This window comes from Epinephelus fuscoguttatus, linkage group LG14, assembly GCF_011397635.1.
Source record: "Epinephelus fuscoguttatus linkage group LG14, E.fuscoguttatus.final_Chr_v1".
Classification (NCBI taxonomy): Eukaryota; Metazoa; Chordata; class Actinopteri; order Perciformes; family Serranidae; genus Epinephelus; species Epinephelus fuscoguttatus.
In genome coordinates, this window is record NC_064765.1 from 1,781,995 (window position 1) to 1,799,091 (window position 17,097).

The 17,097-nt window shown below is 44.9% G+C and overlaps 1 protein-coding gene across 1 annotated transcript in view; it reads right to left on the reverse strand.

Moving 5' to 3' along the window:
- Positions 1-16,821, reverse strand: part of gfra4a (GDNF family receptor alpha 4a) — a 242,910-nt gene extending 226,089 nt beyond the window's left edge. Inside the window, exon 1 of the mRNA XM_049596165.1 lies at positions 16,029-16,821. Coding sequence (XP_049452122.1) covers positions 16,029-16,086 — 58 coding nt within the window. The 5' untranslated portion in view covers positions 16,087-16,821. The remainder of the gene's footprint in view (positions 1-16,028) is intronic.
- Positions 16,822-17,097: the final 276 nt, after the last annotated feature.

Consider the following 17,097-nt stretch of genomic DNA (forward strand, 5'->3'; position numbering starts at 1 on the left):
ACCCGTCACTCTGATGAGTCAGTGATTATTGAAGTCGCAGTAAATAGTCAGGAGGAAAAATATCTTCTGTTCAGCGTTCAATCAATATTTCTATATTTACTAACAGATGTAATTTGAGAAGCGCTGCTCGTATTGACAAACCCACAAAGAATTATCAGCCCTCAGGTCTGTGTCCACACAGCTTATTATTTCTGAGCGCTAACGTCTTTTTTCAATTGTTCACAATGAAGAGAGCGTGTGAGGCTGCATGTGGCTGCCTGAGAAGAAGCTCCGCATACAGGGTCTTTTTTCAGGGCACTGTGCCTTTTTTATTATTGAGGCATCACTGCATTTCCAGCGAGGATAGTGCAACCATACGAGGGTGCTTTCTAACGAGGCATCACTGCATTTCCAGCAGCAACTGTGGCAAAATCATGTATTTTAGCCACGAGAGAAGGAACGTTTGAGCTCTTTTGTGGCAAACATATCTGGGATGAGCACACAGTCCTGAGGGGCTCTGGTGTTAAGAGTCAATGCAGAGGACTTGCTATGAAAAAGACATGTCCAACTGTCAAAATGTCTCTGACTTTGACACCAGAGTCTTTCACATCCGGTCTTCTACCAACAATCAACAGTAGTTTCTTCCAACCATGATCAAATCTTGATCTCAACAAAAAGTTAAAGCTGCCTAATCTCAACCAAACCACACAGGCTGCAGATCAGAAAATGCTCGAAACATTCGTATGGCTCATTTTGGAACACAAAGACAAAATAATAATGATTTAGGCATTAAGGACTCATTTTGCATAGCAACAATAATGCGTCATCATGCCTGCTGTAGTTTGAACACAAAGAAGTTACTAGGGCTGTAGTCTCCTGTTCAACTAGTCGATTATTTGGTCGCTATGCTCTCGTCTGACCAAATTCTCATTGGTTGAATAATCATAGTGTTACTTTCATAAGGAGAAATGTGCTACATCAACAGCTTTCCAGGATTAATCCATTATTTCCTGCAGCGGGGGGACAGGCTAAGTTACCTGTGAAAATGGTTGTTGACAGAAAGTTGATCTCTCCCACCCTCACGCTCAGCGTCGCAGTGACGCAGACCTCCTGTCTGTCTCTGTAAGCTGAAACCATTTCCCTCAGTGGAAACGAGGCTTGTATTTACTTGTATTTCACAGATAAGAAACAATAAATTGTGAAGACAATAAAGCCTCCACAAAAATAGCATTTTATGTCTTGTGTGTGATTTATCCTGGCTTCATATGAGCAGAGGAAATCTCTGCTAGCTGCTAGGCTAATTTATACAATGTAAAATGCCATAGGCTTGTGCTAATAACGTTAGCATGTTGTATTTGTTTGGAAAACATGTTTAGTATCAGACAGTTGTTTTGTCAGTGAACCTTGTGAGTAGTAATGGAGCTGAATTATGTGCCGTTACCTTTGTTAAATGTTGCTGTTGTCCCTGGTTTTATATGAGAAGAGGAAAAGATCGCTAGGCTAGTTGGTACAACGTAAAATGCCACAGACTTGTGCTAATAACGTTAGCATGTTGTATTGGTGGGGAAATGTGTCCAGATAAAGACAAGTGTTTGTCTGTGAATGCTGCGAGTTATAGTGAAGCTGATTTGCGTACTTGTGTTTGAAACTGTGTCTATTAAGCCATGTTTAATGTGTGTTTTGAATCAGCTAAACTTTACAGCACTTAACACAGTCCTCCACCGCTGACTAGTGTTTTGGAGGTGTAACTGCAGAGTGACACAGACACACCACCGCAGAAGTAAAAATAATGTGCAGATATTTTTTTTTTTTTCCCCACGACTAATCGATTAGTCGAAGATTATGTGTGACTTTAGTTGACCAAGATTTTCTTTGGTTGACTAAAGTCCTAGACGTTACAATCTCTCATCTGTGTTTTGAGAAGTGGCAATAATATACCTTGCTGTCTTCTGTCGATTAAATAAAAGTTCAAGTTCTTCATCCTGATCATGTGCACAACAGTTACAGAGAAGCAGACTTTGGCAATACAAATCTTTAGGTATGTGCTGACACTGAGTTTTGTTTTTTTTTTTTATCAGTGCCGGCGTCTTTATTCAGTTGTTCAATATGAGGACCCAGTCGCTGAGAGAAAAAGAAAAGTGCAGCATCCAGCGTCTATTTCAGAGCACCATGGCTTTTTTGCGTGGCCTGTCCAAGTGCCTCTAGTTGAAATCACTGCTGCCCCTTTAGCTGCTGTGCGTCAGTCAGAAACTCACAACTAAGACTTTTTGGGAGCAGATCTGCCGACAGACTGAATGTAGCTGATGAGTGTTGTGCTTCAACATTGTTCACTTTTTTAGCTTGTTGTTATCTGTGCAGTCAGCACTCTATTAATGTAGCATTATGTTAGCTACCTGACTACCAACAATCTGTTGCTGCCATGACGAATGACACGCTGCCACAGCTGCTGAATTCAACCAAAGCTGACCTTTAATCTAGAAGTGACTTCATTTTAAGTGGTGAATTATAACTTCTCTAATTGGACGTGTCAGACCAAACTTGGGTGTCGTAGTTGACCTTTCTTCTTAAGTTTTAACGTGCAGAAACTTTAGCAGAGAAGTTGACTTTTTCTTATTGTAGTTCCTCATTTTCAGTGCAGATAAGTGAAGCGCTCCAACTACCAGTTACCTAACGATTTCTATTTAAAGAATATGAGGACTTTTATATTTGGAAGCGTGTTTCCCCTGAAACAACTCCGTATGGATTAGAATCAAACATCAGCGAGACGCCGTTTTTTAGCAGGATGCTGTGATTCGTTTACACAAACACAAGGTCACAGAAACATTCAGATGGATATTCTATAACATATGGTACGTGTTGAATATCATTTTAATGCAGAAACAGAGCACGCTGAAGCTCGGTGCTTAAATCAGACGTTATGTGATAAATATTCTGGGAAATGAGACAAGACACAAAGTGCCCCATCATCGCTGCCAATAAACTGCTTTTTGCATCTTGTATCTTTATGAAATCTTGAACATCTTCCAACTTTTGTTGGGAGTTTTTTCTGTTTGCTCGTTTTTCAGCCAGCCTGAGTGATGGCGTGGAACATGCGAGACACAAAGATATAATCAGCTGAGCGGCTGGCGAGTACAGAACAGAAATCATGTAAGAGTGTCGAGCCGCACACTCTTTCATTAGCCCTCATAAATGTTATCTGGCACATACTGGCGACAGGCTGGGTGGATCGCCTGCTGCGATTTGGCCCGTTCCACACATCCCCATCCTCCTCCACCTCCCGTTGGCGTCGTCACTTGACAGCCTGGCGCTGAACCTGATTCCTGAGTCCCGATTTCACACTCTTCCTCTGCTTCTATCTCAACAGGCTGAGCGGAACACCACCGCTGAAACTGCAGCTCTGATTAGAAACCAATTAGCTCCCCAGATCCCGGGGCCCCTGCAGAAGAGGCTGCAGGATGTCATCTCGATTCGGCTCCTGCTCTGGACGGGGATCTCTGCTCTCCATCTGCTCTCTGGGAGTTCTCAGGGAAAAGTAAGCCGGAGAGTGGAGGAGCTCCTCTTTTAATATGACCTAACCTAGATGTGAGCTGTGGCAGGGAGAGATGGATAGCCCCCCATCTCATGTAATTATCTGTGGTATATCAGCAGCTCCTGCATTAATGGAAACCTTTGCATCAGTGATATAAGCTACTCTTTTCATTAAAATAAACCCAAACTCAGAGAAAAGCCACACTTGTTTACAAAAAGGAGCATTCATAATCCTCAAAGACAATCCTGCTGCTACAATAATAATCTGCCTGCCGTACAGTGGGACAGATTTTTTAAACCTGTTTTACAAGGCAGCTCTGAGCCCAAACAAAAACAGCTTTTCTGTCTTGTTCCACGAAGCAGTTGATTTCAGGACCACACAAACATTTCCACTATTTCTCTCTCTACTCCTGACGGATATTTCGGCTCCGCCACTTCCTCACATAATGAATTTCTTGGCTAATTGACAGATGATTCTGTCCAGTCAACGTCTGCAATAATGACGTTATGAGAGAAGCTTTCATGTTACGAGTTTATGTTCTCTGTGCCAACTAAACAACTAACATGAGCCAGCAACACTCCTGTTGGTTAAACTGGGCTAACTGGACATGTTTAAAGCAACATGGTCTCACTCTGAGATCATCAAAAGCTTGGTCAGTGACTTCTGGCGTCAGTTGTATCTCTCTTGGTTTGTCTGCCTGTTTATCGTCTCTTTATCAAAAGACACAAGTTTTGCCTGCGTAGCTCTGACTTGACCCGTGATGATAAACTGTATGTTAGTCCGACCATGAGAAGGGAAAACTGAAAAATGCTAAGTGATCTTGCTTGATTAAACAATATCAAATGGCCGCCACATCTATTGTGAGAGACAAGCTGGGGGCCGTTTGAAACCTCTCCGAGGGCCACGATTGCTCCCTGTGCTGGATTTTGAACATGCCTGCTGCAGACCAACATAATCTCTCTCCTACACATATAGCTGCTCGTTCAGTGGACTTTTGACAACTACATATGGAGTGAGCGGTACCCTGGGCGCATCTGTTGTTGACGTTCGGGGATGCTGTGTCAATTTACGCCTACACATATCATGTCTTTAAAAATACACTTCTACTCTGACAGGAAATGTCTCTGCTCTTTAAGTTCAGACAGTCTTCTTTATAATAAACTAACAACTTGTTTGACCCAACATTCATAAAGGACACAAACAACAAGCTCCTGGGTGAAAGTCTGGTGTTGGTTGGACCCTTCCACCCCGACTATAGGGACTGTCCAGCTCCTGAAGTCAGGTTGTTTTGTGATGTCAGTTTCTAATGCCGCCTGGTGGTGTATCATACCTCCACAAAAGGATATCTTTTCTCGTCAGTGTCTGACGTGGAAATCACTGACCAAGTGGCCGTATTTGACGACTTCTGAATGAGGATGGGTCGTGTGGACAGACGGAGGAACAGGCTCATTCTGTATCCTGAACTCTGCCATCCACAAAGACAGACACGTCTAGTCTCTGAACATTTACCCACTTCAAAAGTTCTGCCAGAAAAAAGAACATAGTTTTGATGCCAGCGTTTCCATCGCCATCTGGGTCGAGAAAACAAAGAAGGCAAATGTTAAGTGATGGCTGCAGATTTGTCCAGCTGCCTTCATATTCAGGTTAAAGACATGCAGCGTGTCCCAGGCTCTGAGTGTTCACACTGGAGAAGTGACAAAATTAAGTGCAGCACACTCACAGCAGTCGGTATACAAACTAAAGACGCCTGATTTTTGAGAGTGCTGTTGATGCAATGCAATGCAACACATCAAGGAAACGAAGGAGCTGCTCAAAGCTGCAAATAAAAAGGAATCTGACTATGGATGGTGGTGAAACACCTCCAGGAACACAACAGAAAATCAAAAATGTTCAGAGCATCATCACAAAGTCACAGTCTGTTAGATCACAGAGCAAATATTGGATCATTTCCTGTTGGTATAAACAACACAGTCGCCAGAAGAAAACCTTGGCACTGTTCATTTCTGCAAACCACGGATATGTTACATTTGTATGTTCGTATGTAACAATGCTGTGGTTAACATGTGGTTATGTTTAAACACAAAAAACACTTTGTTACAGTTAGGAAAAGATCATGTTTTGGCTTGAGACACCAGCTTTGTGGGCACAATCCCAACAAGAAAAAACAGCTGCTTTTTGTGAAGCAATCGATGCTGGAAAAATAGTGACAGGTCCCAAACTAGAGTTACGGCCCCGTGGTTGTATGACTCCGCCCACCAGTCCATCCTGTGGCTGTATGACTCCGCCCACCAGTCCACCCTGTGGTTGTATGACTCTGCCCACCAGTCCACCCTGTGGTTGTATGACTCCGCCCACCAGTCCACCCTGTGGTTGTATGACTCCGCCCACCAGCCCAGTGTCTCTGACAGTCTCCATCCATGTCAGTGAAAACATGGATGCTTCACACACAGAAGATCTATACAATCAGCACAGTTTCAAGATTAGAGTCACCAATTCAGTATCTGACCAAATGTCTCCCCTTCTGTTCCTGAGATATGACGTTAAAACATGATGATGTCACAGTCAAGCTGACCTTTGACCTTTTGACCTTCATCATTTTATGCTGTTAGACATTTGTGTCAAGTTTGGTCAGAATTAGTGTCTGAATTCTTCAGTTATGGACAAAAACATTTTGTGAGGTCACACTGACCTTTGACCACCAAATTCTAATCAGTTCATTCATGAGCCAAAGTGGATGTTTGTGCCAAATTTGAGGAAACTCCCTCTAGGCCTTCTTGAGATATTGTGTTCATGAGAATGAGACAAACATAAGGTCATTGCCCTGTACATTTGCTTATCTATGATGTTTAAAACAAATCTTCCACATCACTGAAGGGGAAAATGTCCCTAATCTACAGCGCTCTGTTAGAACATCACAGTTCCTCCTGTATGGCAGAAAGATAAGTGATGTGAGTTTACTGATGATCAGTGGGGAAGTATATGTCAGAATGTCCTCACCTCATCGTCTTGTAACTAAATAATTGAAGAGAATTATTATAAATTAAATTTATAAATGTATGCACAGGATGTTACGTCTGTTAGTATGATATATTCCAACTCATCCTCTGAATGCCGCAGATGTTTTCTAGCAATGCAGAAAACTAAAACATTTTTGGAAAGAGGTGCGTGACCGGACTGTTTAGGTCTTGAGGATTCAATCTGACATTTCGCCAGTACACTACCTCTATGGTTGGGAACTGAACAGACCATGTATAGTGTGTATTTTGCTCAACTGGAACCAGCAAACACCCCCAACATTTAACTTGTTCAAACAAATATTGAGCAATACACTACAACTGGAACAACGTACTTAGATATTGAAATATAAGAGGGAAGTCTTCCTGAGAACATGGGAACCTCTAATGGATCTCTGACCGTCCACCTCGCCTGCTGACATGTGCTCTGACTCTATGAAGAAATGAACCATTTCCACTGATCATTATTCTTTTTTATTTATTGATATTATTTATTTTTTTCCTCCCCATTAGTCATTACTATTACAATTCTATCCTTTCTATCTCTTTTTTTTAGCATTTGAGGATTTTGGACATTTGTCTCTGCTGCTTAACTCAAACACTTTATGGGTTAAATCAGTGGCTTAAAAAGGATCCATCACACTAAAGTCTCAGATGTAAAACCATCATCACACCTGCAGCACAGACTGAAGCTCAGACCGACCCGTGACAGTCGCATGTGCAGCACTAGGACAGCATGTGTGATTAACACATGGAATCATGCAAAGAGAAGCAGAGGCTCGGTGATTATCAGTGATATTTTTATGTCGGCTCCATCTCTGCGAGATGAGAATATGATTGCCACCTCCAGCGCTTCTCTCAATAAAACGCTGGAGTAATGAGAGCTTTTATTGTATGGGTCCGGATAATGGTTCGCACCAGACGCAATGAGACACTGAAAGTTCCTTATACTTAAAAACACACTGACAGACACACTTAGAGGCTTTAAGTACTGAGAACACTTGATGAAGGGCCTTGAAGCTGTGCTAGCTTGTTTCATTACCACTTGTCATTCTCTCTGCCGAGCCAACTCCGTGCTACCTTTCTCCCCCCACTCACAAAACTTTTTCTTCTGATTAATTGCAGCCTTTTAGGCTTTCTCACAATCAGCCTGGACCATTTTGCAGCCTTTTCATTACAAAGTTAAACGTCTGGCTATGGAATACAGTGGCAGTAAATGCCATATCCTTTCAGAGAGGCAAGGGCAGGGTAATTGTCTCTGTGGCATAATCGCCCCTCAACAAAAGCTAGTGGAAATGACAGGGTTTTAACATAATAAGGAGCACTGTCATTTTGGTTTCACCCTACAAAATCCTCCCAACCAGCGTCAGTGCTGCAGTTTGATTCCTTCTATTCCAGGGAATGTTTATCTCCATCTTAGGGGCCTCCATTTAGCTCTTTTCTCCGCTGCCGATGGCCTGTAATTGCTTCCATCTGCTCTTTGTACATACAGTATTACATGTCCTGGCAGAGATAACATGGTGCAGTGAAAAAACCAGGACGATGGCAGAGAACAACCGCCTATAAATGTCAGCCAGTCACCAGTGAAACGCTCCCACAGCTATCTGAATTTTCAGCTCTTTTGTTGAGTCATAATGACAGAGAAGGAAGGCAGTGTTCCTACAAACTTTGGAGCCGAAGCATTATCTCAGCCAGGAGACAGTTGACAAATTAAATCAATAACTCAATCACACAAGATGGATCGAGCGTCAAAAATGATATCTGCAAATGTGACGATGGGAGGTGCAGATTGGGGCGAGCCATTTCCACCATCTGTACGCTGGGGATGTAAACCAACAGGTGTCGGGGATAAACAACAAACGGGGAAGAGGAAATTCAAGGTTTCCACACATTTTCATGGACAGGATTTCAAAACTGTTCCAGGACTTTCCAAGGACCCATGATAAAATATTAATTTCAGAATATATTAAGCAAACTAAATTCATGGTATCTGGAAATAAAAAAACAACTTGACAGGGACGCTGCTGTGATGTTCACATTTTTTTTTCACAGTTTTTAGGTGTTGTTATTGATCAGATATTAACATGGAAACATCATATCGGACACTTTCCAGTAATAGATTATGTTTTAGCAGAACTCAAGAAAGTGTGCAGCTGACACTGGGTGAGAGGCAGGGTTCAGCCTGGACAGGTCACCAGACTATCACAGGACTGACACATAGAGACAGACAACCATTCACACTCACATTCACACCTACGGACAATTTAGGGCTCTAGTTTCCCGGCGCAGCGCAGGGTGGTGCAGAGTGGCGAACCCCGCGCAGAGCTAGTTTCGAGCAGCGCAACCCGAGGCGCGCTCAGTTTGGTAGTTTGGCAGACCGAAGTGCGCTGAGATGGGTGTGGCGGCACAGCAGGGGGAGCTGTCGACAGATCCAGCTTGGCACAGTGACAGTTTCGTGCCAGAAGGCTTCACTGAAGGTGCGCTAAAAGCTCGCCATCTGAAACCAGGTCTACTGTCAGCGCAGGTGGAGCGCAGCCGGTGTAGTGGAAGTTTGGCTGACCGGCGGACAGTGCGCACACGTCACCAAAACCTCACAGGCAGGTTTCCAGAATGTCAGGCACATTAACGATGCAATAAATACCCAAAAAACCACTATTCAATGCAACTATCTGCAATCAGCACATAAATGTATCTCTATATCAACTGTCCCGTCACATCTGATGTCAGATCAAAGGGAATTGGCACCGTTTGGCACGCCTGGCACGCGTAATGGAAACCCAACCTGATTTGATTAACACAGCTGCAAACTAATGAGTTCACATCCCTCTCAGCCAACCACAAACAGCCACAGCATCAGATAGGGAGTATATATTCAGCATCTGTCATCTTAGAAAAGTCAGAAGAAAAGAAACAGAGTGAGACTACGAGAGAGAAAGAGAAGCGGCGCACAGAAAGCATAACATTGATTTACAATTGTGGTGACCTCCTCCCAGGCTACCTTTGCATCATCAGCCCGTGGAGGTCTGCTCGCAGTTCTGTATATTCGGACACTGCTAGCTTGGACCTCCCGGACCAAAACATCAGTTTCCTCCTGGGAGAAGTTTGGCCGTCTGACGCTGCTGCTCTCTTCTGCCATGGTGCGACACATTTAAGGACGAGGAGAGGGGCTCATTTGATTGGTGTGATGTGTGTTAAACCCACTCCACGCCTTCTCTCCTCCCTCTTTCCGACTTGCGCCGGTAGGAGGGACGGAGGTGGGAAAGAGGAGTAGCTGCGCCAGGGCGCACGGTGTGCCAAACTTACAATATCCGCCTGGCCACACCCAGTTGGCAAAGCGCAGGTGCGCTGCGCCTCCGCCGCACCCGGTCTGCGAAACTAGAGCCCTCAGAGTTACCAATTAGCCTGCATGTCTTTGGACTGTGGGAGGAAGCTGGAGCACCTGGAGGAAACCCACGCTGACACAGGGAGAACATGCAAACGTCGCAAAGAAAGGCTCCCCCACCCCAAGGTTGGAACTAGGAACTCTCTTGCTGTGAGACGGTAATGCTAGCCACTGCACCACCGTGCCACTGATTACTGTAACAACAAGAAAATCCCATGAGTTTTCCAAGACTTCCAATGACTTTTACTTATTCCAGGCTTGGAAAATGAGCTTGTGAAATTCCTTGACCCTTCCAGGTTTTCCATGACCGTGGGAAGCCTGATAAACGAAATTCAAAGGGGCAGCACAGTTAAGCCGAGGTTCCAAACTGAGCCGACGCACCGGGGATCTAAAGAGCGACCAGGCTCTACAGAGGATACATATCTCCTCTCTGTTCGATGCCCAACGACAGCCCCGGCCTCATGGAAAAATAAATCCCCTCTCTCACTGTCACACACGGCTTATTCACATTCACATCCTCCTCTTCCTGCTATGTTTGCTCCTGTAATTCTCTGACACTATTCTCTCCCTTCTCTCTGTCAGAGGAACTTGAAGGCACACACAAGTATCCACTATAAGAGAAATCAAGAAAGTGTGCAGCGCTGCAGCAGCTACGGGACCCGGTGAGGGAGAGGGGTGAGTATGAATTATACATGTGTCAGGGGGTGGTGGTGGTGAGGGGGTGGGCTCCAGATTTGTCAGAATAAATGCATAAAGCGCATACTTGCAAAAACCCATAATATTATCTGTCACAATTCAAGGTTACCAAACATGCAAGGAGCAAAATTATTCATTCTCATACAAAGCATAGTGATGAGGCTGAATAACTGCTGAGAGCGACAGAAGGAGTTCGGTCTGGATACACGGGAGGCCGTCCTTTCTGTGTGCGAGTGTGTGTGTGTGTGTGTGTGTGTGTGTGTGTGGCCGCTCATTAGGAAGCTATTTGTGTGGAGATCTTAGGATCCAGAGAGCGTCTGTCTTTGTCCCTGTGCACTGTATTATCTGTCCTGTGAAACTCTTAAATACATATGATTATATCTCCCACGCCAAACTCTGAAAATTCACCGTGTTATAAAGATCCGTTAATTAATGCTGTTACATGAACGACGATTCAAAGTGAAATAAACCCACTGTAAACTTTTTCAACACAAGTTGTTCGCTCCATGCCGGAAGTCACTGACCAAGCAACAGTATTCAACAACTTTGGAATGAGACCAGGTGGATGGGGCATTTTTTTTTTTTGCATTGGTTCATTGTGATAATGCTAATGCTAATTTATGTTAGCTACAAACAGGCTAAAACCATTAAAACAAAATGTCCTTCCTGGAAAAACAGAAATCCCGACTCCTTTGAGAATCTTTGGGTCCAAACAAACACTGAACAAGACTTTTGTAGACTTTTTTTTTTTACAATTAACTTTCATGAACTGTAAAGACACTACTCTGGCTTTACAGTCTCACAGGAAGTGAACACCGGGCTCCTGGGTAAGAGTCATTGCTGGACCCATCCAACACCCCTCACACCCGGCCTACTTTGACTTCCGCCACCTTAACTTTCATTCTCTAACCACATTTTTCCCTGACACCGCCATCCATGCATCATGCCGACGTGAAAGGAGGGCATTTTTCGTCAGTGTCTGACGCCAGAATTCACTGACCGAGTGCTGGTATTTGACGACTTCGGAGTGAGACCAGGTTGGTCTGATTTCTCTCTCCCCCTTGTGGACACCAATCAGTCAACACAGCTTCAAGAACATTTCACAATGGAAAAATACTGCTACATGAGAAATAAACTGCATTTTACTGTCCACACCGTCATCAAACTGTGTGCTGATCCAAATTTTTATTTCTTGATACCAATTCTGCCGATAAGGAGTAGTACCAATCTGATACCAGTACTAACTAATTGAAATCATGCAGCCAGGCATCGCTGTGGCTCTAAAAACTGAATTAATGACCCGTCATGACCGAACGAGTGTTACTGAGAGTGAAAATAAAGAGACTGTACTTAATGTGAATCAATCGCTCCATGGTTGATACCCCGATCTGCTAAAAAAGGTCAGTATTGGCACAAGGATCGGAGCGAATCCCCACCATCAGCAGTGTTAGTCCCCCCAGCATTAGAGTAAAGCTTTGATTCTTAAGTCCAGATCCACCATCTGGCACTGATATTCAATAACCATACAGACAGACATCCATCTCAGAGGAGGGAGACAGACCCGTTTCTTTACACTGACAGAAGCCTGAATTCATCAGAATCCCATGAAGCCACATTTTCAATTATAAGAACTTTTTCTCTGATGGAAAATCCTTAATGGCGATTAGTCGTCCAACGTAGCTCACAGCTAAACAAAGTCATGCTGATGTCAAAGAGAAAGAAACCCACAGAGATCACACATCACTTGTTGCAGCGGAAGCATGATGAGGAAAATTCAGACAAACAAGAAAAACATTGCTTTAAAAGAATCCAATTATTCCAGCAGTGTTAAGAATATCTGACGCTTTTCTTTTGTTTTACTGCAGTGAATCATAATGCAAAGTATGGAAGGACTACTTTAAAAATCTATTCAACTGGACACGAAAGTTAATCAGTAAATAATTACCTAGTGAAGAATGGTAATCAGCAGTCAGCTTATTCTCAGCGCTGTAGATTCAACACCGTAATTACTTTTGGGTGACTTTGCTCCGGAGTCCCCAAAATATGAAATCAGAACTGCTCGAGTTCCAGTGAGTGATTTCAGACCCTTTCCTGACATAATTAATGACTAAACCAGGACTAGCTACAGTATGAAATCACTGAGGTGGATGTTGTTTTTGTTTTGAAGTGGTGATTTAAAATACTGTATCACACTCTGACCTTTGACGAGTTCTCAATTGTTTGCTTTGATTTTATCGTCACCAATGACTCTCAGATTTCATAGTCAAAATAAAAAAATGTTTGAACATTTCTTTTCACAATTCAATAATTGCTTAATTTTAGAATGTGCAATTTGATCATCGTGTTTCTTTTCCCCCTCTGAATGAAACTGATGACAGCTACCATTTTGAAACAAATTACACATAATCATCTGTTTGCCAAAACAGGCTGATGTGAAATCAACAGTGGATGCCCTTTTCACTCCACTGGGCCTCTTCACAGGACGTGATACTGCCTCCCCACCCTGATGAATCTAATCTACGGCCGCGCCACTTCGCCCTCGTGCAGAGCCCCCACAGTTTAACGCATCCCTTTAATTGTTCACACCTTCCCTCCACGACTGCTGCCCCCGTGACGAACCAATCAGCACAAAAATCACGCTGGGAAAATATGCATACCACCTTCAAGTAGTGGGCCCTTTATGTTTATGATTATTACTTCTTGCCAGCCAATTACCGCTGTGCATGTAACACAATTCACAATATTAAAATGGAATAAGCCCTCCGCCATGTCGCAAAAGGCGAGGTAGGCTGTGTTCATCTGCTGCCGACCACTTAGAGAAGAATAATATGCAGATAAACCTGGTCAACTAATTACAGTAATGACTGCAAAATGTTCGGAGCAGTGCGGGCAGATAATCACTGAAGCATCACAGGACTGAGCAGTAAATATGCTGATTTCAATCTGAAGTGAACACAGGCATATTTCCCCCAGCTTTCTTTTTTCAATGCATGACTTTACCCCCGCACGTTAATGAAATGCAACAACAGCGCATGCTAATCCTGCATACATCCACTTAATACACCTCGCTTCATCAGAAAGAGACATTCATTAGACTGGTTGGATATTATCGCAGCCCAGACACCACGTGCATTTTTAAAGCCTTGTTTGGCCTGGCAACTTGTACAGGAGCATATTTAGATTTGCAGCAGGAGCTCGGGGGGAAAGAACCGAATGCAAACACACACACGACAGCCTAAACGTCCTCTTAAACCGAAAGGTCCTCGTAAGGAGCTGCCAACTGGTGGTCCTCGAATGCATAGCTAAGCCAGAAAACAAACACCTGGGAGGCAGTGCTCAAGGATGCTTTGGTAGAAGTTGCTGAAGGAAGTGATGCTGCCTTCAAGTGCTCCATTAAAGCTTCTGAGTCGTAAATATGACTTCACACATTCGAGGGCTCAATGCAACCCAACAATCTAAGTGTTTCTGGTATTTAACTTATGATTCAAGAGGCGCTCCGCTTTGCATGACAAAAAACACATCACAAAAGCAACATATGAGCATTTACACTCAACGCCAAACACAAACGTACATTAACAAAACCATAACAGTCTTACATTAGTCGACTCGGCGTATCGGCGTCCTGCGTCTAGTGTTCACATCACTACTGCTCAGATTCAGAAGGAAATTCCAAACTTCCAATTTGTATTTACCACCTTGTTCCCCCAGAGACCGACCACCTCCGTCTCCCCCTCTCTAACCTTGAGGCTAAAGCTGCTTCAGTTCCTTTGATCCCCCCCTTCATCCTGTCTGCGTCGGCCTCCCTGTGTGGCTGATGGACGGGATCATGAGGCCCTGGGTGAGAGACTCTCTGCTATTTTGACACATCTCTTTGACAAGGTGAGAATATCTGTGGAGAAAAGACTACGACTCACTGCCCCCCCCCCCCCCTCACATCCTGCTCTCACTTACCCACCCTGCTCATGTCTTGAGTGACAGCTCAGCACGGTGACACAGGTTTTACATATAATGTCAAATGTGAGGGACGACAGAGGGACATAAGGGCACCGCTTCCTTCAGGGGGAGTGTGGCAGACGGGGTGACGTTAGCGTTCAGGGTTCAAGGTGGAGGAACATCTCGTCTGGGAGCCCCGGAATTTTACTTCCAGTGTGCGAGGCTGCTCTCAGTGTGCCTCGTGAGCGTCTGCAATCACAGCTGCAGCAGAGGGAAATGGAGTCTGAGATGTGGAGCTGTCATCATCGAGGCTATAAATCTCACAAATACAAATCCCTCCGTCCGTACGTCCTGTTTCCAGCCTGCACTCGGCTCTGTGGGAAGGTTTTTTTCTCTCCATGGTGGGGGAATTTTGCAGAACAGAGTGCAGCAGAATCAGAAAAAGTCTGGAGTTTGTACCACAGATGAATTTTAAATGAGACCAGCAGAAAACAGCACTGACATTAGAAATGACTTGCACCAGCTGGCACAATGAGACGCGTACAGGTGACATGATTAATAGATTTAGGGAGAAAGAAAGCTGAGTGTGTGTGTGTGTGTGTGATGGTCCCTGCTCATGAATTTACTGTTTGATTTCATTCTGCACACCACTTTGGGCAGCTTTATGCCTCTTACACACAAGCACGTGCACAAATGTGCGCGCTCACACACATAACACACGCACAGGCGCGCGCCACACACCGCACACACCGGCTGCTACTCCGCTCCGCCCCCCGCACGCACGCACGCACGCACGCACACATACACACACACAGACAACACAATTCACCTGCAAAGGCAGGTGCACAAGCGCGCGCACGCACATGCACGCACGCAACTAACCACACGGGCTGATACACGCGCGCGCGCACACACAAACACTTTTACACACACTTGTCTGCATTGGCATTTTCGCAGTCAAACCGGGAGCAGCAGCAGCAGCAGCGGCTCCGGTGGCAGAAATAAAAAACATTTGTGAAGCGCTCTTTTCTCCACTGATCCGTCCTCACATCAGAGTGTGCCTGTGCGGGAGGATGTGCGGGGCTGCTGCCTGCAGGGTAACACAAAAATCCCTCTCCCAGGCTGAGAGGAGACACGCAGGCATCTCCTGAGTGGAGAAAATCCGGCGAGTGCCGCCGCTTCATCACTGTCAGTCACACATCACATCAGATTTTGCGGTCTTTCTGTGTGGTCCTTTAACAAACCCACAGCCCTGCTCTGCCCGGGACCCTGTAGTGCACCCGTTCACATGAACACACCCGGCTCATCATGCAGGAAAAAGAAATATCTCATCATGCAACTTTAGCAAAGAGCAGGCTGGAGAGAGAACAGTGGCACTAATGAGCGTGAAGCTCCGGCTGGAACAGGTCTGACGGGAGCTGCAGCCAGCAGCCGCAGAACAACGCGTTCATTTTGCACAAGTTCAACTAGACTGAATTACAAGTGTTCAACTTACCAATAAGAGCCAGCTGCAAGAAGTACAGTCCGAGGAAGTCCATTATGGAGTGCGACATTAATTCACACGGATGCAATCCCGGGGAGCTGATGTGCGGGAATAAAAGCCCTCTGTTTGTTCAAACTGGCACCGAAATTAAGACCGAAAGACTCGCAGCTATTTCTCAAGTGCTGACTGGCCGCTCAGGCTGACGCCGGAATCCACAGCAGTGCATGAAAAAGCAGGAGCGGAGCAGAGCATCATTTTTTAACAGTCAAACTTTTGTCATGGAGGAAAAATGGGTTAGAGCTGCGCCAAATGAAGCCACCGCTTCCAAATCAATGCAACACCGAGGGGTGGAGAAAAAACACTGTTTGTTCCTCAGCTGGAATAAATCTTGCGCGTACTGAACATCCCTGAACGTCTCATCCGTCCGTCCTGAGCGGCTGCTTCCTCTCCTCTTCGCCTCCACCTGCGCACCGTCTGGAAACTGCGGATGAATCACAGGGGCGCGTTGCTTTGCGCACTCCGACCTGCGAGTCACACGGTCCCTGTGATCCTCTGCTCCCAGGCGGGTCGGCCGGAGATGCCCAGCCCAGCTCGTTTAAAAATCCAATCTTGGCCAAAGTTGAAATAGGACAAGTGAAATCGATAGCCTATTTCATACTGCCATAAAATGGAAACAATAAACCCGCGTAAAATGGTGCATAGTGTGTATGGGTGGGTGGACCGTATCCACACTTCTCTCAAAGTAGGTTATTTCCCCTAAAAAACAGAAACTACCACAGCCGACTTGCATGAGAATCATTGATTTGAGGCAGTTGAGGAACTATTTTAGGGGCCCTACAGCAGCAGCAGCAGCAGCAGCTCAGCATCAGACAGTAAAACAGAGGCAGGCTGACTCACAGTGTCTCTGCCTCTTAATGGTAAAAATGAAGAGACCATCTTGCAGCCAGCATGGTCTGTTTGAGGCTACCTGCTGGCTAATGTGCTCATGCTGCTCTGCTTTCACAACACAACAAAGAATAATCTGTTTTCATCTGGGTTTTGGGGACGGCGGGGCCTGACTGACGTTCACCACGAGCTGCAC